Source organism: Trypanosoma cruzi, genomic scaffold (genome assembly GCF_000209065.1).
Source record: "Trypanosoma cruzi strain CL Brener 1047053516711 genomic scaffold, whole genome shotgun sequence".
In the NCBI taxonomy this organism is placed as follows: Eukaryota; Euglenozoa; class Kinetoplastea; order Trypanosomatida; family Trypanosomatidae; genus Trypanosoma; species Trypanosoma cruzi.
Genome location: NW_001849563.1, coordinates 354,262 through 381,850, shown reverse-complemented (window position 1 = coordinate 381,850; position 27,589 = coordinate 354,262). Strand labels below are relative to the sequence as shown.

General features: G+C 47.9%; 7 protein-coding genes across 7 annotated transcripts, besides 32 other annotated features; all 7 read right to left on the bottom strand.

Moving 5' to 3' along the window:
* Positions 1–268: part of a sequence feature (areas merged during assembly that could not be assigned to a particular haplotype. This can correspond to areas where the two haplotypes were merged or to regions with more than two copies in the genome that were merged during assembly.) that runs on past the window's edge.
* Positions 269–453: a sequence feature (areas merged during assembly that could not be assigned to a particular haplotype. This can correspond to areas where the two haplotypes were merged or to regions with more than two copies in the genome that were merged during assembly.).
* Positions 292–312: a microsatellite.
* Positions 358–9,465, bottom strand: Tc00.1047053510329.160 (hypothetical protein, conserved; the record flags this gene model as incomplete). The annotated part of the gene is made up of 1 exon (XM_816100.1): positions 358–9,465. One exon carries the CDS (start codon positions 9,463–9,465, stop codon positions 358–360), a length of 9,108 nt encoding a protein of 3,035 aa, XP_821193.1.
* Positions 454–1,942: a sequence feature (areas merged during assembly that could not be assigned to a particular haplotype. This can correspond to areas where the two haplotypes were merged or to regions with more than two copies in the genome that were merged during assembly.).
* Positions 1,943–3,765: a sequence feature (areas merged during assembly that could not be assigned to a particular haplotype. This can correspond to areas where the two haplotypes were merged or to regions with more than two copies in the genome that were merged during assembly.).
* Positions 3,766–5,424: a sequence feature (areas merged during assembly that could not be assigned to a particular haplotype. This can correspond to areas where the two haplotypes were merged or to regions with more than two copies in the genome that were merged during assembly.).
* Positions 5,425–5,493: a sequence feature (areas merged during assembly that could not be assigned to a particular haplotype. This can correspond to areas where the two haplotypes were merged or to regions with more than two copies in the genome that were merged during assembly.).
* Positions 5,494–19,405: a sequence feature (areas merged during assembly that could not be assigned to a particular haplotype. This can correspond to areas where the two haplotypes were merged or to regions with more than two copies in the genome that were merged during assembly.).
* Positions 9,587–9,627: a microsatellite.
* Tc00.1047053510329.150 (hypothetical protein, conserved) lies at positions 9,941–11,266 on the bottom strand (the record flags this gene model as incomplete). The annotated part of the gene is made up of 1 exon (XM_816099.1): positions 9,941–11,266. One exon carries the CDS (start codon positions 11,264–11,266, stop codon positions 9,941–9,943), a length of 1,326 nt encoding a protein of 441 aa, XP_821192.1.
* Positions 11,411–11,468: a sequence feature (T-rich).
* Positions 11,589–11,613: a microsatellite.
* Positions 11,666–11,700: a microsatellite.
* Positions 11,724–11,759: a sequence feature (AT_rich).
* Positions 11,851–16,170, bottom strand: Tc00.1047053510329.140 (hypothetical protein, conserved; the record flags this gene model as incomplete). The annotated part of the gene is made up of 1 exon (XM_816098.1): positions 11,851–16,170. One exon carries the CDS (start codon positions 16,168–16,170, stop codon positions 11,851–11,853), a length of 4,320 nt encoding a protein of 1,439 aa, XP_821191.1.
* Positions 14,855–14,886: a microsatellite.
* Positions 16,412–16,471: a sequence feature (CT-rich).
* Positions 16,676–16,703: a sequence feature (AT_rich).
* Tc00.1047053510329.130 (UDP-glucose:glycoprotein glucosyltransferase) lies at positions 16,733–21,739 on the bottom strand (the record flags this gene model as incomplete). The annotated part of the gene is made up of 1 exon (XM_816097.1): positions 16,733–21,739. The coding sequence occupies one exon, from the start codon at positions 21,737–21,739 to the stop codon at positions 16,733–16,735; it is 5,007 nt and encodes a 1,668-aa protein (XP_821190.1).
* Positions 19,406–19,652: a sequence feature (areas merged during assembly that could not be assigned to a particular haplotype. This can correspond to areas where the two haplotypes were merged or to regions with more than two copies in the genome that were merged during assembly.).
* Positions 19,653–21,711: a sequence feature (areas merged during assembly that could not be assigned to a particular haplotype. This can correspond to areas where the two haplotypes were merged or to regions with more than two copies in the genome that were merged during assembly.).
* Positions 21,712–22,506: a sequence feature (areas merged during assembly that could not be assigned to a particular haplotype. This can correspond to areas where the two haplotypes were merged or to regions with more than two copies in the genome that were merged during assembly.).
* Positions 22,076–22,098: a sequence feature (AT_rich).
* Positions 22,100–22,134: a microsatellite.
* Positions 22,507–25,274: a sequence feature (areas merged during assembly that could not be assigned to a particular haplotype. This can correspond to areas where the two haplotypes were merged or to regions with more than two copies in the genome that were merged during assembly.).
* Positions 22,550–23,383, bottom strand: Tc00.1047053510329.120 (hypothetical protein, conserved; the record flags this gene model as incomplete). Its single annotated transcript, XM_816096.1, has 1 exon — positions 22,550–23,383. One exon carries the CDS (start codon positions 23,381–23,383, stop codon positions 22,550–22,552), a length of 834 nt encoding a protein of 277 aa, XP_821189.1.
* Positions 23,529–23,598: a sequence feature (T-rich).
* Positions 23,694–25,436, bottom strand: Tc00.1047053510329.110 (uncharacterized protein; the record flags this gene model as incomplete). Its single annotated transcript, XM_816095.1, has 1 exon — positions 23,694–25,436. One exon carries the CDS (start codon positions 25,434–25,436, stop codon positions 23,694–23,696), a length of 1,743 nt encoding a protein of 580 aa, XP_821188.1.
* Positions 25,275–25,888: a sequence feature (areas merged during assembly that could not be assigned to a particular haplotype. This can correspond to areas where the two haplotypes were merged or to regions with more than two copies in the genome that were merged during assembly.).
* Positions 25,510–25,531: a sequence feature (AT_rich).
* On the bottom strand, positions 25,637–26,953 carry Tc00.1047053510329.100 (leucine-rich repeat protein, putative; the record flags this gene model as incomplete). Its single annotated transcript, XM_816094.1, has 1 exon — positions 25,637–26,953. One exon carries the CDS (start codon positions 26,951–26,953, stop codon positions 25,637–25,639), a length of 1,317 nt encoding a protein of 438 aa, XP_821187.1.
* Positions 25,889–27,443: a sequence feature (areas merged during assembly that could not be assigned to a particular haplotype. This can correspond to areas where the two haplotypes were merged or to regions with more than two copies in the genome that were merged during assembly.).
* Positions 27,047–27,074: a microsatellite.
* Positions 27,078–27,101: a sequence feature (AT_rich).
* Positions 27,227–27,260: a sequence feature (AT_rich).
* Positions 27,263–27,286: a microsatellite.
* Positions 27,444–27,540: a sequence feature (areas merged during assembly that could not be assigned to a particular haplotype. This can correspond to areas where the two haplotypes were merged or to regions with more than two copies in the genome that were merged during assembly.).
* Positions 27,541–27,589: part of a sequence feature (areas merged during assembly that could not be assigned to a particular haplotype. This can correspond to areas where the two haplotypes were merged or to regions with more than two copies in the genome that were merged during assembly.) that runs on past the window's edge.

Genomic DNA, 27,589 nt, shown 5'->3' with positions numbered 1-27,589 from the left:
TAGTAACAAACTTCCTCATGTAGACACCACAAAAAAGAAAATAGAAGGATAATCAAAAAAAAGGAAAAAAGAAACGTTTAAAACAGAAGCAACGTATGTATAACGTTGTCCCATATATATATATTTTCTTAATTCAAAAGAAAATAAAAGTCACCACCCCCTCTCTTCTCCAAAGTCAGATCTTTCAACGTCCGTTCACTGGGAAAAGCAACTTGTCGAATAACTTTACATCGCTCTGCGCATTTGGATTGAAGAACATGCAGAAACACGTACATACATACACACACACACAAAAAAAAAAAAAAAAAAAAAGCAACTACAGCGGCACAAACCGTGTGATGCAACAAAAATGTAAATTTACGCCATGAAATTCATTGTGCCCAAAGCTATAAATGCAGCTACTCTCGTTGATTTATTATAGGGTGAAGTCTCTTTTGGAATTGCAGGATTGAAACTCGTCATAGCATCGTGACGAGTCTTATGGAGGAACGCCCGGGTGAAAAAGGCCTTTTGCCCTTTACTCCTATGCAACGGCTTCACAATTGAATCAGCCACGCCTGTTTGGAAGCTTTCCTGCGACACTCGTAGTACGCCAAGCGCCTGAGGAGAAGACCGTGAAAATAGTCGAGATTCATTTGCGGGTCCTAATGTCATCACTGTTTCTTCACTCACCTGGCGGTGATCATGTGAGGGCCTGGCAGATGCAAAAAGGGGAGGGGGCCTGACCTTATGAAATGCCTGGGCTGGAACTTGGATGATTCGCGTCGCATCTGCTTCCCTCACTTCATCGCTGGCCATTTTGTACATCCACGACAAGTTCTGCTCCTTAAACTCTTTGCTTGTATCGGTGGCACCCCTTATAAGCCCTAAACCCCTTCTTTGGGACTGGGGACAGTTGTTTTCTCCCTCCTCGACGCGTTGCGTCCGTTTTCTCATTTCCATTGTTGATCCAAACAACGGGATGATCACAGCCTCGTCGGCGGTTCGTGGCAAACGCAACATCAACGTCGGTGCCTCACCCGCTCTACTTCCCTCACAAAGAAAGAATGGAACGTTGGTGTTCACCCGGATGCAGTCAACAGCCTTGCTAAAGCGATCTGCTGTAAGAAGCCTATGCTCACGCAGTTGAACAAGCCACCGAAGAAGAGCAATGATATCCTCCACTTCATCATCATCATCACTATCTTTTTCTTCATCCCATTCTTTCTTTGTTGCCACTGCTGCCGCTTCCATCATCTTCGTCCCTTTTTGAATGTATCTGTCTTCCAATAAGGGTAGCGACGCTCCAGATCCCCCAGATGCCAATGAATCGCTTCGAATTGGCCCAGCACGCGCACCACTCACATGTTCTTGCAGAACAGCATCGTCCTGTAGAACGGTGTCCCCGAGGACCCCAAGCAACGCACGACCCTTGCCGGAAAGAGAGGGAACAGCAGAAATCTCCAAGACATTGCCCATTTTACGATCCTCAACCTCATGATCATAAATATCAATAATATTGTTACTATGAATATCATTGCTCTTGTTGGCAGTGCTGTTATTACAAATTTTGTGAGAGTTCTGTAATAATGGAGCCTCAATCTTGGGAAGGTGCACTTCATCATGATCTTCAGATTCAGAACGCTTTTCTTTCCTCTCGCTCTCCTGTTCGGATGCATGTCCTTCCCCATGGAGCTCCAATAAGGACATGGTGACTGTTATGGGTCTTTGCTCTGATGGATTCAACAACGTAGGACTCATAAACTTCCTGTTCCTTTCCCTTCCCTCAACGTCGCCATGAGAAAGATCCAATAAAGAGCCTGCATTTTTGAATTCGCTCGCGGTATTTGTGTGACGAGAGGCATCCTTTGGTTGCAGAGTATCTTCCAAGCCCATGGCCTCCCAACTCTCATTACCAGAACGTGGGACTGCCGTGTGGGAACGATTGTGGGGATATCGCGCTGTTTTACCCAATTGTTCCGAATCCAAATTCTCTTCATCTGCTCCATCCTTGACGGGCGGTGATGCGGAAAAATTCCCCGGAATTCCCTCAGCTACAATTGATTTGTCTTGTAAATGAAAACCAGATTGTGAACCTTCGACCTCGCCCACCTTTCCTTTGGCTCTCGGGGAGAATGTCGATGATGATGCGGCTTTGGTTGCGGATTTCCCCAGTGTCTCGGCAGCCCTCGCCGGATCCATGCTTCCACGAAAACTCCCAGACCCTGAAGAGGGAACTGCAGGACTCGACAAGGGCATCGGATAATGCGTCCCCGAAGAAAGTTGGAGGCTTCCGTGTGAGTTACCAGTTTGAGACACCTTGGTGGATGTGGGATTCGCAACTTTATTCTTGCTCCCTACGCTCTTCTTCCGCTTGCGACCGTTTTTTTTAGTGCGACTAAAGCCCTGTTCTGCGAGCTTCTTCTTTTTAATGATGTTACTCACCTCCACTTCATCGGCGTCCTCCCTTTCACGATCCTTCCGGCGCCGTCTGCCGTAAGGGGTTTCTTTCAGCGGTGCGGACCTCTTGGCCGGTATCCCATCATCGCCATCACCATCGTTTATTTGGGTGGCGTACAGCACTTCTTTGGTGCCATTCTTCAAACGAGCGCGCTCTTCATCTAAGGAGGAGGTGTGAAGGCTACTGCTTCCGCCGAAGCGATTTCTGCCGCCAACGTGGCGTTTTGCGCCCTGCCCATATGCGTTCCTCGCGACAAGGTCTCTTCTCGGTGATATCATTTTAATCCGCTCAATGTCCGTCTTTGATTCAGCACTTACTCCACTTTTTGAGAGATTCTCCAGGGGCGACGCACCCCTCAATTCCAGGGGACCTTGCGAACAGCTCCTGCTGGAAATCGACGCCGTCTCTCTCCACATCGTATTACTACCGGGAACTGCATCTTCGAATTTTGTAAAGAATCCCTCGTGGCCACTCAATTGACTCAGTGCTTGCGCATCCGGAACCGCACTACGTTGAGAAGGCGGCACGCTAATCCTTGAGAGACTCTCCACGCCACTTCGAATACAGGCGTCATCATCATGCCCGCTTCTGGACACATTCTCAGCCCCAGTTAGGGGAAAACTCAAAGTTCCACTATGCCTTCCCCTGCCATTTCCAAGTGAAGAGGAAGAGTACTGGGCTTCCTCCTCACAAAATATTGCCAACTCCGTCGCAGAATTGGCATCAATACTGATTTTCTCAAAAATTTCCTCCTTTTTTGGTCTGCGAGTACTTTCCACAGCGCATTTATGAAGACAACCCGTGAGTGTGGCAATCGGCCCACGGATAGGCTGACGGGATGGTTGAGCCTTCCGGCTACAACTATTCAATGGCGGGGGAAGACTTCGGCGACGCCTCCGCTTGGCTTGTTTTTTGACCTGAAGGCCACTTGGTGCCTCAGTCCTGGCGGCAATACGAGAACATGGAGCAAACTCTGTAGAAAACAATCGTTTCACAGAAACTAGGGCTTTCACGCCACTTGACCTCCTGGAATCCTCCCGCGTAGCATTTTGGCTATGGGTTGAAGATGCATTTTTACTATCATCCAGTCCCTGTTTGTGCATGACAGCTCCTCTGGTTTGTTTGGACTCATTCTTTGCAAAGTGCCCTCGTTCCTTGGCATGCTGAGCCTCCGCTACGGCAGAGAAGTGCTCACTAAAGTCTCGTAACATATCATGATCACGTATTTGCCTCATTGGTTCAGGAACAGTGGGGCGAATCTCTTCCTCCACGTTTAATGTAACACCATGCATCTCCACCCACTTCGCAAGGGCTTCCTGAACGCCTTGTGGCGCGGAAACAATTGTGTCGCTCAAAGAAAGGGTAAAACTTTTCGACAGTATCTTTTTCCCACCCTTCCCAACAGGTTTAGAGCCCTCCACACGTTTTGCTTGAGGGCGTATTTTCCCTTTCTGTGTGGCATCGCCCACCGCCGCTTCCTTAACTGCATTTTCCACCTCATTCCCTTCCTCATTTTCATTTTTCGTCCCCGGCATGCTCATCGCTGTTAGGATGGGCAACGGCAATGCAGAGGCGTGCGGAGTCTCACCCATAGCATGCCTTGCCCAGTGCGGTGCTTCGGAAAGGTACTCGGCAAATATGGCAATGAGGTTGGGCTCCAGGCTTGCGCGGTCAGACATTTCCTTTTCGGCCCGTGTCGGAGGGCTCTCAAGGACATTATTTGCTTCTATAAGTACATTGTGTAACCCTACCAGCATACCGCCGCCTTCTGGTGGCTGGGCAAACACGTTCTCTTGTAGTTCTCCCGTGGCGTTGTCCATGAGATTCACCGCGGCTAAAAGATGCCGGTGAAACGTGTTCTGCACTACCTGCCCCTGCGAATATGGGTTGAACCTCACGCCAATGACGCCCCGTAAAAACGTGTTCCGTCGCAGTTTCGTTTGAGAGCCACTCTCCAAGAGCACAGAGATGCCACCTGCGACGAATGACGAGCCCTCGACAAGCCCACCACCGCTTGACTGCAGGAGCGGATGCAGCATTTCTGACCAACCGACAAAACCACACTGCTGGAAGGTCGGCGTAGAGGATTGATGGACAGACACAAGCACCGGCGCGCTAGTTGGGCGAGCAAGGAACTTGCACGAGTCAAAGTGTCCAGAACCGAGTTGGCGCACCTCCACTGCCGTGGCGCAGCGGATGAAAGAACTCTTTCTGATGTTGCCTCCTCCGCCCTCCGCAATGCGAACACCACAGGCAAGTTCGTAGAAGAGACATTCGAGTACCAAGCCTTTTCCACGGCAACCATGCACAACTCCTGTGCCTTCCGTTCCACAAAATATACAGCGGTAAACTGTCACCCCGGCATTTTCCTCCACCGTAACGGCAGCAGAGCGATTAGAAAAGAAAGTGTTATATGCCACGACACATTCATCTCGTTCGATTGCACCGGATGCAAAAATGTCCATTGAACCACTAGATACAAACGTACACGCCACAACATGTACCACAGCCCCTTCCTTTAGCCGGATGGCAATGTCATTTTCCTCAAATGTGCTATTATTGATGAAAGTCTTGTTGCCTGTACCCTCCAACTGTGCTCCGCACGCATTTCCAGTGTACCGATTAAAGGCAAAGTGTCCAATCCCTCCGCCACAAACGCACAGAGCAACGCTACTGGGGGCCGTATGGCGCAAAAAAGAGTTATCGACAACCATTGGAATTGCTCCGCCGGTAACAAATATCCCGTACTCACTGTTTTCTTCAAACGTATTTCGCCATAAGTACGTAGTGGCATTTTCGTCGCAACGGCAACCACATCTATTTTTTTCAAAGGTATTTCCAAAGACATTCCCACAAAGTCCTGCGCCGTGGAACACGATACCTGTCTGACATGCATGAAAACAATTGTTATAGACAAAAGCCTGCGGTGTCTCCTGCAGAAAGATGCTGCACACATCCGTTTCGAAACTGTTGCCATTCACCAAAACGACGTTTCCTATCGCGAACAGGAAGATACCGTGAGTGGTGTTTCCACAAAAGCTGTTGCCAACAATGTGGGCTTCCCCGCTGCTACCCATGATGCTTATTGCATGCTGGGTATGGGTAGTAAAGATAGACTTCTTCACTTCCACTGACGCCGCATGGGACGAGGTAATGCCCCTCGAATTTCGTTTGAATTCACATTCCTCAATAGTCACCTCCGCCCCCTCCGTGAGTTTGACGCATTCCCGAGATGATTCAAAGTTGCAGGTCTTCAGCAGCATTTTTGGACCCTCGTGAACGCTGATACTTGTCCCTCGGTTATCGTGGAAGGTACATCCCTCAATGGCAATCTGACCCCAAGTCTCCTGGGAGGCCTCACCGGCGCAGGAGACACCCGTTTCATTGTTGGTAAAGACGCACTCCGATAGTCGTGAAACGTCAGAAGATTTCTCACCAACGCAAAGATCAACAGCGATGCCAAGATGCTGCGCGATGCATCGTGTCATCTTCACGATAGACCTCACACGCACTCCAACCGGGGCATGTTCCACGACACAATCACGCAATTCGGGCCTGGAGCCGAATTGTGCCTCGAGATTCTTCTCCGCATTGCGCGTCAAGTGGCAGGCTGAGAACACCGGGCAAAAGTTCCCTTTGCAGAGGACACCTGCCTCGGCGTTGTGGGCAAATGTGCACCGTTCAAAATAAGCGCACGTCTCCAACACAACTCCACCTTTTGCGTTTCGCAGAACCTCAGAATTTTGGATGGTCAAGGGCGTTTTTTCGTCCATTCCCTCTCCCTCTTCCTCATCATCCACAGCCCCTTCTTCCATCTTCACACCGCAGCCGCCCGAGTCACTAATGCTCAAGTGAGTGAGCACAGAGTGGCTCGAAGGCCGGCCAAGCAGCAGGATACCGCAGTCCACAGAGCCGCGTACAACTGTCGCATCCACCATAGCGGTGCTCCCATGATGTAAAACAATCCCCTTGGTGCATTCAACTACCGTCGTGCAGTTTACCGTACCCAAGCCACAAGATTCAAACCAGATACCAGCCTCTGTACATCCTCTGATGGTCAACTGAGAGAGCGTGGGCGGCTTCCATCTTGTGTCATCGCACATGGAAACTTTATTGACATTATCGCCCATATTGAGGGCGGCGGAATTGTTCAATTTTATCTGCGTATGCCGTGAAGACGAACTGTCCTGCTCCAAACCGAAGCAGACACCAATACCACAATCATCGATGGTTGAGTTTTCCACCATCAATTGCGACATGGCCGAGGCGATCACACCAACACGAGGGCACCCAAAAACATCGCACTGCGAGAGCAAAACCGTTCCGCCATCCTGCACTACAACACCGCGTCCCTTTTCTGGAGAACGGGCGCTGATTTTGCATAGCTCCAGGCGCACGATGCTCTTTTTTGTACTTAGCACACCCTTTTCGCAAAAGCTACCGTCTATTGTGCAGTTTATAAGCTTCGGCTCACCATCAGCCCGTGCGGTCCCCAAAGTACCTGTTGTCTTAACGCCTTGGTGCTGTTCCAAAATGCTGCACTGCTCAAACACTACCGCACCCGCCTGTTCCATTCGAATGCCATCCTCTTTGCTACGCTTGATGACGCATTGCTCAAAACGGCACACACCTCCCCTTTGCACAAACACACCAGCCACCCCAGAGTCCTCTATGGTAACGTTGCTCATCGTCACACTAGCACTTGGGCCGTTTACCACCACACCAAACTCCTTTGGTTTTTTAATCTTAATGTCTGTAAAGTTGACACATGTATCATTCATAAGCCGAATTCCCACGGTACAATTTGAAACACGATGATTTCTCACCTGTGCGTTGGCCAAGGTGTGAGCCAATATGCCCACTTCACTATCCCCAATAAAATTGTCGTGAATATCTCCAGCAGAGAAGATATCGATTCCAACATTGGCGACGGTGATGGTGTTACCTTGAACCGTGACAGGCTGGTTCGAGTTGCATTCCACACCAAAAAGCTGACAAAGACGTATATGATTCTCTTGAATAATGCCTGTTGAAGATCTTGTAAACTTGACCCCATAAACAACTTTTTCCATCTCACAATGAAGCACTTTACATTGCGTCCCAAAGCCATCCACATGGATGGCACCGTCGCTGCCATTTGTGAAGCTGTTTTTTTCGATGACGGCTATAGCTCCAGAGCCAACTTGGATGCTAACCGCGGAAAATTCAGTCACGGAGTTGTCATTCACCGTAACTGTGGCACGCTCAAGGGCGTACACAGCCGTGGCATGCATGCCTCGAAAATGATTGTTACTAACAACAGCGTTGCTTTCCTCTCCATCTACAACCACCCCATGTTGACCGAGCGTGACGTCATTTCCTGTCGCCTGCAAGGAACCACCTGTTTTTACATACATTGTTTCGCGGAAGGAGCTCATACTGTTACGTTCAAAAATGGCTCGTCCTTTTTCCTCCACCAATACTCCTTCCCGTATTCCGGCATACATGACATTCCCAACGGCTTTGCACTCACTACGGCTTGTAACCACCACGGCGGCGTAAGAACTGCCTTCAATGACGTTTCCCTTCAAAGTGGCCTGGCTACATTCCGTGAGAACCACATGATGTACAGATGACTGCCTTAGAGCGTTCTTCTCTGCCAAAATGCAACTTCCTTCACGTACAAAAACACTGTTAGAAGTCCCTTCAATGCTATTAGACCTCAACGCCACATCAGAGCCATCTTGTACAAAAACACCGTACATGCCATTATCGCACCCGCGTATGTTATTCTCTTCAATGACAGCTACCCCACGGCGTAAAACAGAAAATGCTGCCACACGGTTACCAGTCATGTTGTTTTTTGTAATATTGCTGCCTGTACAGTTTCCGAGCAAAGCAATGCCCACTGAACCTTCAAAGACGTTGCACTCACTGATCGAAACTGCCACGCGGTCAACAAGAATGCCGTAGTGGAAATTACCAAACAAGTCACACTTTTTTAGCACCACGGAATGCGATTCCTTTGCAGGAACGTTACATGAAGCCGTGGAAGAGACAAAAATGCCACCCCCACAAGTTTGAACATCATTGTGCAGAGAAACCAGTGATGTATTCTTCCCAACGACAAGTCCCCATGCTGAACAGCTAATAATACGGTTCTTGCAAAAGTGATCCCTCGGCAAGTTGCAATCCTTAAAGTAAAACCCCGTGACGCCGTTGCAAAGCATATTTCCCGTAATAAAAGGCTTTGCTCCATTCATGACACCCACAAGAGACGCCCAACCACCCGAGTTGTCCTCGTATAACATCTGGGGGAATTGCACCGATGCAGGATCCACCTCCTCCTGATTCGTCATTTCCCCACCACCCCGAATGATATTTTCACAAAAGATCGGCTCACAGCCACCATAAAGTCGAGCGCTAATAAGAACCGCCACATTTTTTTGCCCCTTTTTCTGGGAGATGATATTCTGGCGCAGTTCCGGCTTCCCCTTCGTGTTAATGTACACACACTGCTCGTCATGATAACTAATATCGTTATTTGCGTAAACGCCGCCGCTGCTGCCGGTGATGGACAGACCGTGTCCAGATTCCGAATCGCAGATGTGACAATGCAATATCTGAGGTGTGGCATCGTTGATGACATACACGGATGAAATCGCGCAGTCCCGAATGATTGGGCTGCCGTACTCAATCAATATTCCCTGACAAGCAGATGCTGTTGCCCCTTTTGCCAAAATGGAGAAGTTCTGTACGAGAACCGGACCATCGGTGTTAATTTTTAAGCATGGCCCCCGTGAAATAATCATCGGCGGCTCTCCATCCTCCGCGCTACAAAGTTCCACGGGGTGGATAATTGCCAGAGCCTCAAAATATTTCCCGCTCTCCACTTCAATGCGGTCGTAGGGGCGCGAATGACGAATCGCTTCGGATATTTGGCGGAAGGGGGACGACACACTTTTACCAACGCGTAGCAGTCGGACCTCCCGCCCAGAGAATTTGCTTACATATCGTGTGAATGCGTTGGCCGCATTCTCAGCCATGCCTCAATTCCGCTCAACCGCCGAAACAGTGACGTCCTCGCGCTGACAGATGCCAATAACTCAACTACAAGTAAATGTAGAATACCCAAGAAGGACGCCTACCAAAGCCCACATGCAAAGTAAAAAATAATAACAAAAGAAAAAGGAAAAAAAAAAAAAAAAGAGGCATAAAGAAATAAATATATTATTTTCCCCTCGTGCGTCGAATGAGGACGCAAGGCATCAAGACAGGGTATACCGTCTGGGATTGGTGCCAAAACAACAAAAACAACAGAAACGGTATTTCACTTGCTACGCACCGAAGAAAGAAAACAACAATAAATAATAAAAAAGGTATTAACACGAACCCAAAACAAACAAAACAAAAGAGGTGTTCGTGGTAAAGGTCAGTAAAACAAAAATGCCGCCCGGCCCAAATGTCTTTTTTTTTTTTGTTTCTGTTTTGCGTCCCCAATATAAACTAAAAATTTACGCATCAACAAAAGATTTTGGCCTCTAGTAGTGCATGGGACGTGAGGTAGGAGAGGGTGAAGCGCCACACTGCGTCTTGCTTGCATGTTGACATGGACACGGCTGGCAGTGGCGTCCCGGTAAAAAAAGGCGAGTTGATCCACAAACTTGCTATCGTCCCGGCATCCTTCCGCCGCGTGGCGGAAAACACCGTCTGGTCGTCCCCCATGCGAAAAAAGTGCCCATTCGTGTTGTCTAGACGCTTGCTAAGACAAGTGTCCGTGACATACAGTGCACTTATTACAGGGGAAAGGCGCAGCAGGGCAAGAATATCATTGTCAAGGATACCTGCCAGTGGTAGCCTGCTATTGGCAATCGCACGACTGCGGGTGGGCCCGGGGTGGAGCACATTGACGGTACAGAAGGGCGCAAGACGAATATCGTGTTCTACATATCGACTTAAAGCAAAGGCAAACAAAAGTTTACACATCTCTGCGCGACTCCAGCCATCGTATCGATTATATGTAGAGCGAAAATCTGCGTCACCCTTGTCGTAAGTATCAAACATATTCCCCTGCGTAGGATCTGTGCCTCCTGGAAAAGCGCAGGAAACAACGACAAAGCGCCAGTTAGGCCGAACTGAAGTGTAAAATTTCATATGTTGGATTCGGTGCTGCAGAAGCCTAAGCATTAACAAACTATGACCCACGTGTTGTGTTGCGAACTGTTCTTCCAGCCGCTGCGGCGAGAGACGAGGCGGCGTCGCCATGTAACCCGCAGCACAGACAACAAGACGGATGTTCATGTCGCGCAAAAGAACGGCACAAAGATTACTCACAGCGACAGTGTCGCTCATGTCACACACATGGGAAATTAGACGGCCTGTCTTCCCCACCCACTCCTTATGCAGTCTGCACTGACGCTCCACGGCAAACTGCATCATCCGCTCTGCATGGCTTACAGATTTAAAAGTGCGACAGACACCATGCACATTAAAGCCACACAAAATAAGGTTTAGGGCGACATAGAAGCCCATGCTTCCATAAGAAACCCCCGTTACAATGGCGGTGGGCTGGTCCCAACTTGCATTTAGTCCCTTCCACAGAGCTCTATCCAGAAAGGATTCATTAAGCGACAAAATCATGTCTGATGAGCTGAGGCGGCTGTGCTGCGGCGATTGTGGCGCCAGTTGCATGACAAGATCGCGCCGCTCCATCGATGGGTGACGATCACGTCTTCTTTTCCATACAAGTCCGACGTGAATGAACATGATGTAGAAGTCCACCAAGGAGACTAAAATACCGTGTAGGAGAAAGTTGACATATCCAATAATTTCTGCAAGAATGTGCATAAGTTAAAATTCCTCGAGTGTGAAATACCTGCGGCGCGCTCCTCCTTTCCCCAATCCCCAGTAGACACAAAGACAATATGGCAATGATATTGTGCTTCTTCCAGGAACTCAAGACAGCACTCCCGCTCCCGCACACACACACACAAAAAAAAAAAAAAACAAAAAAAAAGCAAAATAAAGAAAAAATAGGAATAAAAACAAAGCGGTAAAAGGGCAAAAATGTATGGTCTTCTCCATTGCGTAATTAAGATGTGTAAACAAGTCTGTGGGTGGAGGGATATGTATGCACTTTTAAGAGGCATGTGACGTGTGCGTATGCGGCTATATATATATATATATATATATATGCATTGCGAAATCTGACTTATGAGCCCAACCACACTCAAACAAACTCCATTCAAAAAAAAAAAAAAAAAAAAAAAAAAAAAAAAAAACAATACAAAACATTCTTTAAGCGTAAAATAATATATATTATGTATTATATATATATATTGTCTGCATTCAGTCCAATCCACCCATTTATTCTCCACGTGTTTCTGTGTGCAAGAGATAAACAGAGATTGAGAGTCGTTACCTTTATTCCTTTACGCATCCATCCACACAATCTCTTCGGGAGATGAGCGGTACGTAATGGGTAGTCGATCACCCACGCAATTTTCCTTCCGCAACATGTACAGCACCTCTTTCCAATGACTAGACTGCTCCAGGAGAGTCTCGCTGCCAGTCATAACCATCGCAAACCGCGCGCGGCTGCAGGAGACAATCATACGGTTCCGCATCCGCAAAAACTCCGTTAGGCGTTTCGTTCGCACCAAAGATAGAATCACAATGTCATTCTCGTCTCCCTGAAAGAGATCCACAGTGCTCACAGCAACGTCACTAAAGGCGCGTAGCCGTAACGAAGTGCGGAGTAGTCGGCGCTGTCCAAGATACGGGGTTATCACCGTAATCGACTTCTGATGCACCCCTTCTGACGTCAAATGTGCCACAATCTTGAGCACCATCTCCACCTCCTTGATGTTGACTTTGCTGCGACTGCCCGAGGCCTCCTCCTCCGGGTGAGTGTGACGCCAGAAAAACACACGCCTTGCCAAGCCTGGGACGGCGTCTAGATACTTCACACCCGCAGCTGAGGTAAACGTTCGGGTAAGGAGATCTGCACTGTCCAAAAGGGTCTGCGTGTCGTAAAAAGGCCGCACCAGCCGTGAGATAAATGGATGCATGCGTCGTTGCTCTGTCAGGCAAATGGGCCTAATTCGTTTCGCCAGGCGTTCAAAAAGAGACATATTAAGCTTATTGACTTTCTCATAGAGAAATGTTTCGACCTTCGGCTGCAATTGGTAGTGATCCCCAATGAGTACAATCTGCTGCAGAGAGTCGGTCATACACGCAAGAAGCTGTGATTCAAGCACCTCAGCGGCCTCTTCCACCACCAGAACACTAGGACGCAACGAGCGTAAAAGATTCTGATTTTTGGCACAGCCAGTTGTGGTGAGTCCAATAACATCTGCCCCTTGAAGCAGCTCCAGTTTGACTTCATCCATTGCATGGTTACGTATCGTCACGACATTCATGATGGCATCCATAATCAACTGACAGTCCCGTGCCTTGACGGAGATGCAGTCGCGGAAAAGGAAGGCGTAGTACTCGTGACGAAGGACAGGGTCAAGACTCCAAAGGGAAAGCAGTTCTTCCGGGATGCCCTCAGGACACTTTGGTGGATTCTTCGCCAGATCCATCGCCTCAGCTGAAAGATATGTCGTGGGAAGCGCGTCATTAAAATCGAGACTCTCTTCCTCTCGCTTCATCTCCTGAAAGACACTAAGTGGTGCACCGCCGTCTTCGTCCGCCTCGACGGACTCGGGGGCTTCAAGGGCCACCGTGGGACGCTTTCGCACCCCATCGAGACATGCCGATAACTGCGTTCGAAGAAGGTCAAGGTAAAGTGTCCGCTCTGCAGTGCGGGTGGAGGTGCCGATGTATCGCTTCCCCTGTAACCATTCCTCACGGTCCTCGTAACGCAAAGACTTCCGTTGCTCTTCGGTAAGCCATCGCTCAAAAAGGGACTTGGGCACGCGCCCCGATTCCAAAAAATGGATTTCCTTAAGAAGCCTTTCTAATCGTTGATTCATGAGAAACAAACGTTCCTTGAGGCTGTTGAGTCTCGCCTTGTCCGCCTTCGTGCGCATTAGGGAGCCAAGATTGTAAGCATCAAGCATGGATTCACGTGAGCGGCCACCAATGCGTACAATACGCTTGCCAAGTGGAAAAACTTCCGACTTTCCACCGAAAGCCCCACCAATCAATTTTTGAGCAATGCGAGGCCTCTCATCATCCCACAATCCGCTATGCAACAAGTCCATGAGGAATTCATCAAGAGCGTGGTTTTTGTATGTGATGATGACAATAGGCCCAACATTGGGTAACATGTCCTCCGCGGATGTAGAACGAAGCAAATCCACGTCAATGGAGCGAAGGATATCACCCGAGGCCACCAGTTGCTTGTAACGAATGTATACCTCTACTACACGGCATCCTATAAAGGACTTGCCTGTTCCTGGCGGTCCCTGTACAAGAAGAACTTCAGAAGAGGGAAGGCGGCGCATCACCTCCTTTTGGCCCTCATCCAATGCAAAACGATCGTTTACGGAGTCAATAATTTCCAAAAAGGCAGACTCGCAGTGAAGAGGCACATATGAGACAAGATCACTTGGATTCCTGAGATTCTCTTTTGCGGAGATGGTTGCGTTCGACGCCGCCTCCGCAATTAATAGCGAGGACACCAAAGGAAGTGGCATCGCAAGCGGCCCAAGAAAAGCACTCAACGCTTTCATGATACTTTTGTACCCTATCATAAAGACAGATGTCACCAACATGCAGGAGTGATCGGTTTTACCAAGTTTTTCATTGCGCTTCAGTCTTTCCATTAAAATATCAAAGTGTGCGTTAGATTCACAAGGTGCCAACACAATTAGACCTCCAACCAGAAATTGCACGTTACACGAAGTTATTATACCCCAAAATATCTCCTCTGGGGAAATGACACTACGGTCAAGACTTGTCGTAATGCAGACAGTTGTGCCGGGCAGCAGTTGTGATGCAACCTCTGCCTTTGGACTTTTGGGCTGCACATGTAAGATGTAGCTATCGGGCGAGGCATAGTCCTTGTCCCGCGTCAGCACACGACCCATGAAGCGCACTTTATCAAAAATGCGCGCGTACGGGATTTCCGCCTCGGTTTCAGCTGTAGGCTTATAGTGAGGGAGCTCATAGTTTACTGCAGGAAGAAGGCGACTCACCGACTCAAAGGTGTCAGCGCGCAGTAGACGGCATTGATCCGTGATAAATGTCTCTGTGGAGTTATACGCTGTAGCGCCATTCACAGGGAGGTTCTGTGGCGCGAAGGCAGAGTTCGGGTCTGGTGGGGGAATGGAAAAATCATTAGCAGTGGGTATGAGAAGCGTTGCTACCTTTTCCCACTGCTGGCATTGTAATCTCTGTAAAGCTCCATCTATTTTCTTCCTTTTTGCTGCCGCTGCTAAAGCTCCGACACTTACTCCTGGTGTCTTTGTGTGCGCTAATACGGATGTGGCGGTGGTGGTGGTGGTGATGGCTGTGGTTGCTTTGTTCCAGCTTGCCATCAGAAGAGATTTCAGTGCAGACTCCACCTCCCCAGTAAGATCTGTTGTGACATTTGTGTGGTGCCGAAGGAGCACAATAAGATTTACCACCTCAATCCACCGCTCCACCATCATTGGCATTTCATCCCCAAGTTTCAGTTCACCACTCTTCACAAGTGCGTCAAGCAGCATTGTGGGAAAGAACGGAACGACGTCCGCCCTCTTAGGGGTGCGTAGCATCAGCGAAAGGAATAACTCCAGCAACGGAGTATGAATGGGCTCCCGATTGCCTACAAATGTGGTAAGTTCTACAAGTGTATGGACCGCATCAATGTAGGCGGGAGCAGACATGCCACGCAGCAGCCCCAAAACTACCGGCCACTCATGTGTGTGTGTCATAATTGTCTTGATGACATTTATTGGCTGTGTTGTTGATCTGCAACGCTGAAGAAACTTTTGAACGTCCTCGAGAGTGATGTTGGGTGTTTCAGGTCGGATATCCACTGCGAACGGATACTCTCTGCTGTGATCAATCTTCAGTGTCACTGCATCACCAACCGAAATCTCCTTCACACCATAATCCACACGGTCCAGAAAAAACTTTACCTCACCAACCTCGGGCACACGTATGAAGCCAACGCCATAATTCGCATCGAAACGTCCAACTACCCCGCGACGTCGTTCCTCCGCAAAGAGCAAAAGTTCCTTCTTTGCCCTGGGGTGCCCAAGGTGGTTGCTGTCCCCACGCCTCTGCTGTGTCTCCTCGGCGCCGTTTCGCCTTCCAGAAATGCCAGAATAGAAACCCTTCGACTGCTTCTCCTGTAAAAGCTTGCAACGTTCAACCTCCGCCTGGTGGGCAATGAAGCGCGACATGATGCGACTTGGCTCTGTCTTCACATGACCAAAAACAGTTTCACTCGTGTCACCATTCTTAACTGCAGCCACACAGAGCTGATCGCAACCCCGTCGAGTGTGGCCTTGACTTCCGCAGTGCCGGCACCAACGCTCCTCACGAAGAAGCAGCAGGTTATTTTGAAGCCACCACTGCAGTGCATCCTTCTGCTCTTCCTTGCGGGAGGGATCCATAAAAATCACCTGCCAACGTTCCTTTTCATCCAGGTGACTCTCAGCATACCTGGAGAGAGCAGGATGAAACCCCATTATGCGCAGAAAAGTCCAACTGTTGCATAAAACATCTTCCGGATCAGTCCAGTCGATACTGGCGCTTTTCGCATCTGTCCATGCATCGTCCAATGCAGTCGGGGGTGCAGCAGAGTTGAGCATTTCTTCTTAGCCCCGCTGCACCACAAAACAGACCAGAAGAAAAAAAAGAAAAAAAGAAGGATAATGTATTTATTATTCGGTTTGCTCCTTCCCTCTTTTATGATTCTATTTTGTTGTTTATTTCCCTGTATCCTTAAAAAAAGAAATAAACAAAAAAGGATGTTGCCCGTGCAGTAATGATGGTTTTGGTACTTTTTTCCCCCTCAGTGAGGCGCCTAACATGCGCAGACCCCTTTGCTTTGAAAGAAAACACATAAGGAAGAAAAAAAAAAAGGAAGAGAGAGAAGGGAAAGAGAGAAGGCATTCCAAGAGGTTGTGCATCACTCTAATGCACGCGTTCATCTGTTGTATCGCGCTTATGGCATCCACAAGAAGGCGTTTTTTTTTCCATATATAATAAGGAAAGGAATGTTTATTTATGCTCCCTTTGTTTTCTAAATACATTTCCATCTCTTAATTCTTTGAAGAATTGCGCAATTCGTGCCCGTTCAAGATATTTACCTTCTTTATTTTTTCATTATTATTATTATTATGTTGTTTCGCTTACTGTCTGTTCTGGCTCTCAACTTATCTGCTGCTTTTGCTGCTGAAGAAGTTTTTCTGAGAGGGCCTCCAATTCGGTGTCGGTTTCCTCCCAGCCCGGTATGATGAGCCTGGCGTTGTCGAGTTTCGGCATCTTCGTCAGCGGGTTGTTGCAGAGATCAATCGTCTTGGCCCGCGCCTTGCTCTCCGCCCCGCACCACGTCTCGCACCAGAGCCACTCCTCTGGAAGGGAATAAATCGGCACCTGATCCTGTATGAAGTTGGGGAGGTCCTGATCCAGGTTTGCCAGGCTGTTGGGGTCAGAGCTCAGTCGGCTGTACACCAAGCGGTACTTGTCGCCACCTGCTATCGCCCGCAGCCGTCGCAGGTCGACGAGGTAAATGGCACTGATGTGGTACGGCTTCCCGTGCAGATGTTCAAGCCAATATCCGTGATCCCAGAACCGAAAGTTTTTCGTGGCCGGGTTCGGATGTTTCCTGCAGAAGGGGGTATACGCGGTCGGGGCGTTTCCAATGTCCATGTTGTATAGTTCATGCAGATCCGCCAAAACGGTCTGATCCGCATCAACAAAAATGACGCGATCGACATCCAAGGGAAACAGAACATCAAGAAAAAGAACCTTGTAGGCCCAAATCGTGCGCTGCTTCTCTGTCTGTTTATGGAGCCACCATGGCCAGCGATACGTCACAAAGCCTACATCAAAACCGTAATGCTTCGCCAACAATGGTACAAGCGTCTTAAACTGAGGGGAGAGAAAATTTTCAATCAGCCAGAATTTAATTCGAGTCGTATTCGCGCCATGAACGTCAAAAGAGGTCCGCATAACGCTGTGAATCATCATGCGTAAAAAACGTTCGTAAAGATGTCCTGAGGCCACAGAAAAGATGTTGAGTGTTGGGCGATCCGGTTTGCTCTTTATTGGACCCTTTGGAGGCCAATCTACATGCAAAGCAGATGCCTCATTGACATCTTCGATAGATACTTCCTCGTGACCCGGTGTTTTTGAAACACCAAGCATCAAGAACTTTCCAGTAAATGAGGAAACCACCACGGGAATGTTCTGCCCTGCTGTATAATTAAACCTGCCGTGATGGTTCTTGTTTGCCCCATCATTCACGGGAATGTCATCGACCTGGGAGATGTAGAAGATCTTCGCAATATCTCCCGGCTGCACAGTGAGATACCAAACACCGGGACTACTTTGCAGTTGGAAGTAACCCATAATGGCCATGACAAGTGTGTCGCGGGTGACACCAGCTTCCGGGTTCGTTTTTGTAGAGCGTATTAAAAGTGGCAAACCGCGCGAAGGATTCGGCTGTTCGGCATCTCTTGCACTGCCGGTGAGGAGAATAGAGTTGATGCGGTAAACGGCATGTAAATACTGTGAAGATGACGGCAGTTTATCCAGAAGAATGTTGTCAAGATCGTACTTGGCATCCAATGAGAACACCGTCCAACTCTCCGGCTCCTCGATACCAAGCGTCAACAAATGTTTCGACGGCAACCGGTGGAACACCGCGGCCGGTGGCACGACTCCCCCCACCGCGTCAAATCGCAGCTCCATTTCACTGACAAACTGGTAAAAATTGCGCATGAGCTTAGAAGCGTGCTCAGTCGCGCCCATATGCACGGTGCAGGAAACGCCGAGTGGCGAGCGGGTGACATAATCACACAACGAAATGAGAAACTGGGACTGTTGCGCAACGGGGTCAATAACAACCGTCAGCGTGTGCCGCGGCACCGTATCACCATTCGCGGGCTTCACAACAAATGACGTCAGGCCGGATGTCGAAGGCAGATGATTTTCCTCTTGCATCGGAGAACCACGAGCGGCATCGCGCCTCAACACCTCCGAGAGCGCAGCCACTTTGGAGGCATAGAAGTGGCTTTCAAGGTCGCTTGGTTCCAACTCGCTGCTCATTGTCGTGAATTCCACCTTACTGAGTGCCTCCGAAACTGCTCCGGCCAAAAGCATCTCCATCTCCTCCGCAGTCCTAAAATCTTCTTCCAAAAAGCTGTCGTCATACACAAAGCGGCGACCATTCACATAGTAGTACACTGCGCCTTCCTTGTTTCCCTTCTCCCTCCCCGCTGCTGCACCATTAGCCGATAACGACGACGTAGAGAGGGAATCGGCCTCCAGTTGCGCACAGAAGCCATTTACAATCCCACGCTGCACCTGCAATTGGGCATCCAAGCCCTCATCTGAAGCGTCCAAAAGCTTCTTTACCTCGGAGGAGAAGTTCACTTCCGCAACTAACTCTTCATACAAATCAGGATCCATTAACTGCCGTGTGTTGTTCTGTGCGGCAATCTTTTGAAGAAAGTCATACACCCATTGAACGTGTTGTTTCCCATCGTCCCCCCCTTTGCGTCGCACTATCAGACGTTCCAAATCCCCAGCCATTGTGCGGCGTTTAGATTCTTTCGCCACGTCGCAAACGACATAAGTAAAGCGCACATTAACGCATTTCTGCGTTTCATCTTCACATTGCAAAAGATTTCTGATGGTCTTCACGAGGGCGTCAAGGGCTGCTTCTCCCATGGGAGATTGTATGGTCAGGACACTGCTCACTAGCGGCGTCTTCTTCGACCTTATTGTAGGAAGCAGAAACGGCCGGTGAAGAAGAAAATCAAGGACGGGCTTTGACGTCCAGTCGGCGTAAAACTTTTCACTGTAAAAAGCTTCATTATACCGTTCACGCGCTCCGCTCAAACGAAGAATAGATTCGTAAAAATCGTCATCGTCACGCTCCGTTAACGCATCGCTTTGGACCAGCCCACGCACATAATGTAATTCCTCCATGAAATTTTGGCGAAGAGCGTGCAGCATGTTTCCCCGGAACATTTTTCCATTGAGGAGCGTAAAAGGAGATGCGTCTAGTTTCATTTCACGAAGTTTCATCTGTGTATCCTGATAATATTCCACAAAACTTGCGTCCGTTAAAATATTATCCAGAGTCGTTTTCCCTGCCAACGTGAGAATATTCGAGGAGATCATTTTTATCTCATCTTCTTCAAGATTACCGCGCGTACTCCTGGCTTGCACGACTTCCGAAAGGAATTCCAATACATCCTGCGGGTGTTCTTCCCCTTTCAAAAGTTCCCACACGGTTGCGGCAATAATTACGGTGACGCCCGAAAGAGACATATCCGTTATAAAATCATTACCCCTTGTAAAGACAGACAATTCCGGAGACCACTTGTTATCTGCAAACACAATTCCCAAACGAACTGGTTGCTTGGATTCCTCTAATTTCAAGATGGTAAATATATTCTGCAGGCCCGCGAAGGTCGTGGGGTCCACAACACAAACGGCATGGATAAGATTTTTCCGTGGAATTACGGGCACGCCATTGATGTTTAAATGCAGTATGGCCTCAAGGGCAGCGGGCATGTAAATATAGTTGACGTCTCTTTGAATGTTGTTAAGCCAAAGAACACTCCGCTGGGGCAACCATATGCGTGGCACCGATTCCCCATCCTCCAAACCATTGGACGCGATGTACCGGTGCACGCTTCGCCTGAATGACTCCATCGCCTGATGTAACGCATCTGTTTTGGCCGAGAGAAACCCATCGTCATTGACTGAAGGGAGGCGGTAACTGGTGAAGACCCGTTGCACACCCTCCAGCAGCTGCTCTTCCTCATCCAGTTTCTGAAGCAAAGAGAAAAGATTAAGTTTTTCCACTGCCAAATTTCGGCCATTGAGAAAAACTGGCGATGTGCCTGAACGCACCACGCTCGCAAATTCCATCAGTTCCTCATGCATTTTTTTGTTCATTTTCGCTCTCACCGTGGCGCCCATTTTGGAAAGTTTGGATGCATGAAGTGGGAATTTCGTCAGCAAATTCATCAATACATTCAGCCGCTTCTCATTCTCTGCGTCCATCACATACTGCGCGGCGGCGATACCCATGTACTGAGTTTCCCACATTTGAAAATCCACCTTTACTTCATCTCGGTCAATCATATCCACGAGGTGACTCGCAAATGCGTTCAATTGTGGTTTGAGCTGAGGATACCGCTGAGTTAACAGTGTAAGATTGAACCCGCCCACCGAATCTATGCTTTCGATTTCTTCTACAGTGTTCGCATCGTTGGCATCCGTTCCCGCATCATTTTTATCCTTTTCATCAATTACTTTGTACTCAACGTTCTTCAAGTCGACTGTCACAGCGTAACCCTGAACGTGGAGAGGGTGTTCCCACATCCGTCCCGATATGGGAAGGTGTCGAAACGCCAGGCGAACAGCGTGTAGGTGACGCTCGACAACTTGAAGAAGCTGCATCGTCTGTTCCTCTCCGACGACTCCGTAAAGGATGACAACACGGCTCCCTTTGGCGTTTGGATGCATTTGGTCAAGCTCGGCAAACAGAGAGAACGCCTCGTCCTCATGGCTGTCTTGGGTTTCATTAACAGGGGCCGGAGCTGATAACGTCTCCTCAAGAAGATCTTCACTGCAAATGACTTTTCCTGCGGTAAGTACAAAGGGTCCTCCTTCGGTGGAACATCCGTCGATAAGTTGCTTCGCTTTTCTCGCAAGCTGCCAGTGCGCTTCAATGACAGGGGAATACAGCCGGGCCGCAAGCTTCATTTTTGCCAGCTTTACTTGAGTGGGCGGCCAATTGGCCTGTTCCATCATATCTAGCAATATATCGTACTGGGACTTTTGCGTCAGCTTCGCGGCACCGCCGCTGCTGTTCATGGCTTGAACGCGTTTCCAAACGTCCTGCATACATTGGTAGAACCCAACGAAGTGAGCACCGCGTGCCGCCACCATTTCACATCCTTCCTGTAGGAGCGGTGTTTCTGTCCATGGCGCCAGCAGTGTGACATGCACGCCTTTGCCCTCCACCGTTGGTGCTTCCAACAAAATCAAGCTTACGCTCCAAAGAAGCAGAAGCGTGAGTGTTGCTGCAAATCGCCCTCGGCCTCTCCCCCAGTCGGTGCAGTAGGCAATATTGCGTGGCCGATGATGAGGTTGATTCATGCTTTTGCTGCAGTCCCGCGGCCCCAGTTCCATACGAAGGGTGTGTTATGAAAAAAATAAAAGACAACTGGAGGGAAAAAACACGGTAGACGAGAAGAAAAAGAATTTCGATGACACACACACACAAACAAACAAAACAAAAAAAAAGTAATGAGGTAAAATATTTGCCCGCTGACGTCACAATGAGGGAAGAACAAACACAAAAAGGGAAGCAGGGATGATTAGAGGAATTGTCATCACGGGCGTCACCCGCCGTGAATATAATTGTAATTGTGCACATATGAAAAGGAAAGAACACACACAGAAAAACACAAGATATAAGAAACAAAACGAGCCGTCGACATCCCCGCTGCCAAATTAACTTTCAAGAAATAAAATAATAATAATTTTAACAAAAAAAAAAAAAAAAAAAAAAAAAAAAAAGGAAACATGAGCAACAAAAGAGAGAAACATGTGGCGTTTCTCTCCCTTTTCCCCCTCCCTTTCCCCATTCTTTGTCCAGTCCATACAAAATGTGGTGAAGACAAATTTGTCATCCACCCTGTTGGCAAGAGTAAAAAGAAAAGAAGAGGGCTAAGAAACTCGTCTCCGTCACTCAAGGGCCAATTATGCCTAACTACATTGCCTATGGGTCTATCATGCACAGACAAACAACCAACTACATCCATAAATACACGCACACACAAACTCTGCAACAAAAACAATCCTCTCCACCCTTTCTTTTTTGTTGTTGTCCCCGTTTATCTCCCAGAAGGGGAAAAGAAGAAAAATAAAAAAACAGAAGTTTCGTATTTCATCTTCAAATCCCTGCTTCCAAGCGACTCGGAACAGCATCAATCCACATCATGATCCGCCACGAAAAAAATACGATGCCACTCGAGCTATACCAAAAATAACCCCTACCGCTGAAAGGTTGCACGCAATGACCTTCACTGTCTTCAACTTGCTTGCGTAGCCCCCGTAGAATACCTCCGACTGCGCCACACTCACAAACACACTCCCCAGTGCTAACGTGCACAGCCCTATTTCATGAGTTCGTGAAGCACAGAGGCGTCGCGCTAGCAGTGGAACAAGTGGCAGCAAACATCCCATCGTGTAGCCAATGGCAGCGGGAACTGCGGCATCCACAAAGGCTTCCCTGCGGCATGGAGGCTCCAACCGGGAATAGCCAAGCTCCTCCACCATCATTAGGTTAGCAAACCTCTTTCTGTGCTTCGCGAAGACACGCGTAACCATAAGGGCGTCATCTTCGGAAAGTCCCTGCGCCTTGTAAATTGCAACCATCTCTTGAATCTCTCCCACAAGGTGATTCTCTATTTCCCAAAGTTCACGTTTCAGTTCAATATCATACACAAGGCGTTCAAATACAAGTCCGAGGCATACTGTGTAGGCAGCAGCACCCCCTCCAGTGACGGCCTGCAGGAGTAGTTGACCGATAAGCATTGCTCGAACAAAACCCCTGCCACCCACCTGCTGCAGACCGCTTGTTGCACCAAGCACCCCCGCCGCAGATAGAAGGCCACCAAAGGAAGAGAGGACAAGTAAACGATTTCGCAGTGCACTGTTTTTCCGGATTTCAATATTAAATTTCTCTAGCCCCCTTTCATGAATCTCACGTGAGCGTTGTGCGTTACCAAAGGCTCGACGAGCCTCGTTCAAGTGCTTATACTCGTGCATAAAAAAATATATTACCTTCAACACATAAATTATTAAGACCAACTCCCTTCCTTTTTTTTGAGTCCGTCTTGTCCCAACGCTTTTCCCACCGTACACGTTTATATCTACCCTGTGTCTGATAAATAATCCCTTAAAAAGCAATGATAAAAGGAAAGGAAAAAAACAAAAAACAAAGAAAAGATGGAAGAAAATAGAGAGGGGAAAAAGAATAAAGACGCCATCCTTCAGTCAAGATAGAAACACGGAAAACATGGCAACAAAAAGGGAGAAAAAACAAAAACAACAAAAACGATAATCATTAATACTGGCTTCACCGCAGTTCCTTTTCCACGCAAACTAATTCAACGGGATTTTGCTGCAGCCAGAGGTAAATCTTATTGAGTGCATCTTCCAACATCAAGATGGTTTCCTCACTCTCGTCAAAAACATCAAACTCCAAACGGAATGTTTGCAGTGCCTGGAACACGGTTTTCCACGTTTCCAACACTTCATCATAGTGAGATGCCGAAGAAGTATTAAAGCCCAGTAGTTTGTTTATCCTATCAATGGTGCCATTCACGCCAAGCGGAAGCCCACTTTGATTGGGGTGCTCACGGAATGCAGCGATTTCCAAACGAATGGAAAGTTGCTCCCGTACAAACTTGTAAACACGCAATATGTAGTCCAATTCTTCCACCGCGCCCCGTAAAGCCATCTCCTCACCATAGAGAAGTAAAGTATTTTTTAAGCACTCACGGACACGTTCAACGTCCAGATCCAGTAGGACCAGATGTTCGTTTACCGATTCGTAGGGCTCTCGGATAGGCAAAAAAAGTCGTTCCCACAATCGCTGAAGCGTTGCTTTAAATCCATACGGGAGACACTCAGCGTAGTACTTCTGCAGATCCGCCTCCATGCCAGCAGTATTCTTCACTGGCTTGTATTTCTCCCCGATGGATTCTAAATATACTTCCGTGCTCTTCGTGCAATCGCATGGGGTATCACTCTGCAAATCCTCAAGTTCTAACAACTCCGTTGCACTAAGTATCGTCGCCGCGTCCGCCACTTGACCCAACGTCCCCTCCCCAGGCGCAATGCCCATCAAAGCGGCTGAATTTTCCCACGGACTCGTTAAGGAGAAGGGGAAGGCGGTGTCGCCCCCAAGGCAGTTGCTAAGAGCTGTGGGCATTTTCCCAGGAATTCCCAGGGGAGTATTCGTAAGCGTCTGTGCAGTAGTTAAAACCGACTCATTGTCATTTTTCGTTGGGAGAAGACACGAAATCTCCAATTGGATGGCCCCACGCCACCTCGCAAATTCATCAGCGTCGAGGCATTTAAGGGTCATCTTCCACCTACGCGACGCAGACTGTGGGATGATAATTTTTCTCTTGTTTTCTACAAACACTACCAATAAACCTTGTAAAGGCACACACCGAAACGACTTTGGAGGAGAATGTTTATGTGCCGCGTAAAAGAGACCTTCGCCTTTTCTCAGTTCAAACCATCGTTGGGCATAGCGACCGATACGACCATCCTTTTTTAATAACACGCCCTTCATTACAGAAGCGGACTCGGCTACGACATCACTCATCTTCGGCGATAAGGAAAGTGATGGTGCAGTGTGGCTCACGTTAACTTCCACCCCCACAGAATTGGATGATGGCAAAGTCTTGTGAGAAGAATCATCATCCGTGGAGGCGGCAAAAGAATCATCACCCGACTTTATTATTGTTGCGATAATTTGCATCCACTTCTTTTTCTCCGCTTCTGAGGGTGCCTTCAAGACGGTTTTTTCGCCTCCCCTTCTGGAAATGGAGAAGGCGTTGGCAGCATTCGCGCTCTCACGAATGACATCGTTGGGGCCAATGATGATGCATGAGAATGGGCGGTCTCGGTCGTCCAAAAGGTACAAAGTACCCCCGTTCGATCCGGCGCCGCATGCTCCGTCTGCTTCAGAGTGGAGAAAAGCATTGAAGCGAGTGAATCGTCCAGATGCACTTAAAAACCGTGAAAGAAACCCTTGACACAGAGCCTCTCTTCTGGAGGGAGGTGCGACTTTGCACTCCACTTCCATTCATTCAAAAGTCTACCGGTACCCCTCTGCGTTTCTTTTTTTTTTTGTTTCTATTCCTCAAATTCCCGTGCCCAAAATTAAAAAAAAAAAAAAATCACTCTTTCTTCTAGTCGTTTTTTTATTATTATCGGCAATTTCACCTTCCGCAAAAACCGCCGACATAAGATGGCGTGGTAATATTTGGGGGAGTATTCATTCAATCAGGGAGAGGGGCGTAGCAAATCCCAGTTGTTATCGTGTATCAATATTTTTCTAATTCCGGCTGGGATCTCCACCAAGTCTGGCGTACCTTGAAACCTATTATGCTGCACGTACACGTAATGAATAGATTCCGGAAGTCGTGCAAAGTCAATGGTTCCAGAAAAATTGTTATTTCCCACGTCAAGAATGATCAGCTGCGGTGGCAGTTCACTAACGTTGAAATTCCCTGAGAATCCATTTTGGGATAAATTGAGCGACTTGAGGAAACGAGGAAGAAGCCTTACGGGAAGCTTACCATCAATGGCGTTTGCACTGAGATCGAGATGATTAAGAATTGGAGGCAGTTCTCGCCATACAACTTCCAAAATACGGTTGTGTGCAAGGTCAAGTGTAAGCAACATTTTCAAATCCGTAGCATTACCAAGCTTACCCACCAAGCCACAGTTTCTTGCAACCACCCTTTCAACATTTCGGTTGGCGGATTTTAAAGTATCTAAAAAATAAGAGACATCAGTATTAATGGGACAGCCACTGACGTACAATAAACGCAGAGAAGGTGGTACCGTTGCAATTCCCTTCATAAATTCACTGAATTGAGAGTATCTTAGGTCAAGAAGAGGCACATCTGGTGGTAGGGCTCTCATTATTTTTACTAGCGACAAGTTATTCAAGCAGTTTTGCATTATAAGCGATGTAAGATTCCCGGGAATAATGAATGGCACGTCATCAAACGTATTTTCGCTCAGGTCCAGCATTTTTAACCCACTTTCTCCGGTAAACGAGATGGAGTGAAGACCACAATTCCTACATGTAAAACTCTGCAAAGTTGCATTAAGAGCAACTGTGGCATTACCCGACAAGAAGGTAACGTTGTGAAATACCAATTGAAGTAAACTTTCCGGGAGAGCCTTTATATAAAGTTCCTGGTTCAATGTGCTGGATTCCACCGTGAGGAAGCGAAGGGTGTCTGGTAGGTAATCAAAATGCACCATCCCATTCTCCATGCCATGCAAAGTGAGTTGTATCGGGTTGTTGTTCAAACATCGCAGGATGCTGAGATCGCAGTGGCTGAACATCTCCCGCGACGGTCCGGCACTTATGCTTTCTTTAATATTCTTAATGCTTTTTTGCAATTCAGCATCTTCGATGGAGCGCAAAAGGGCATCCAACACGTTACGCCAATTTTTTGGCGGAGTTTGCGGTTTGCTCTTAATGGGCGGTTTCAGCCACTCAAACTGCAGCGCTCCCTCCGTTCCGCTGAGGAGGCAACAGAGGACTGCCGTTACAAGCAGATACACTGTCGTGGACACCACCATTGTATTTGGCTCTTAATTTCCGTTTCGAGAAGATTTGTAAATTACCAGCAGACGGCTCTTTAATTCACTACCAACGATATACACTTACACAGAAACAACAACAACAACAACAACAACAACAGAGAATAATAATAAAATAAATAAATAAGCTTCATGTGTATTTTACGAGCAATCATAGCACACGGTGTGCAAGACACCCCGTATTCCATCCCACACCAACCTGCCCCCCCCCCCCAATAATTCCTATATTACAGTGCAGCGCACGTAAAGCAGTTTAAAATAAAAATAATAATTATTATATAAAAAACAAACAACAACAACAACAACAACAACGAAAAAAAGGAAATAAGAACCGTCAATTTTCCGATGCTTCACTTGTTTTCCTCATTTTGCTCGAAAGCGTTGAATGCCGGTGCATGTGTGCCTTATTTGCCTCGTGGCAATTCCACGCAAAAAAAAAAAAAGAAAAGGGAAAAAATTGGCTTATAAGCGGAAAAGAAAACAAAAGAATGACGGCAAACCATCTGGATAGAAACACAAACACACACACATAAGGCCGATTACAAACAATAAGAAAAATGTTTCTAAACGTCTTTAGTTTTCATTTCCGTTTTGTTCTTTCTTTCCGCCTAACTT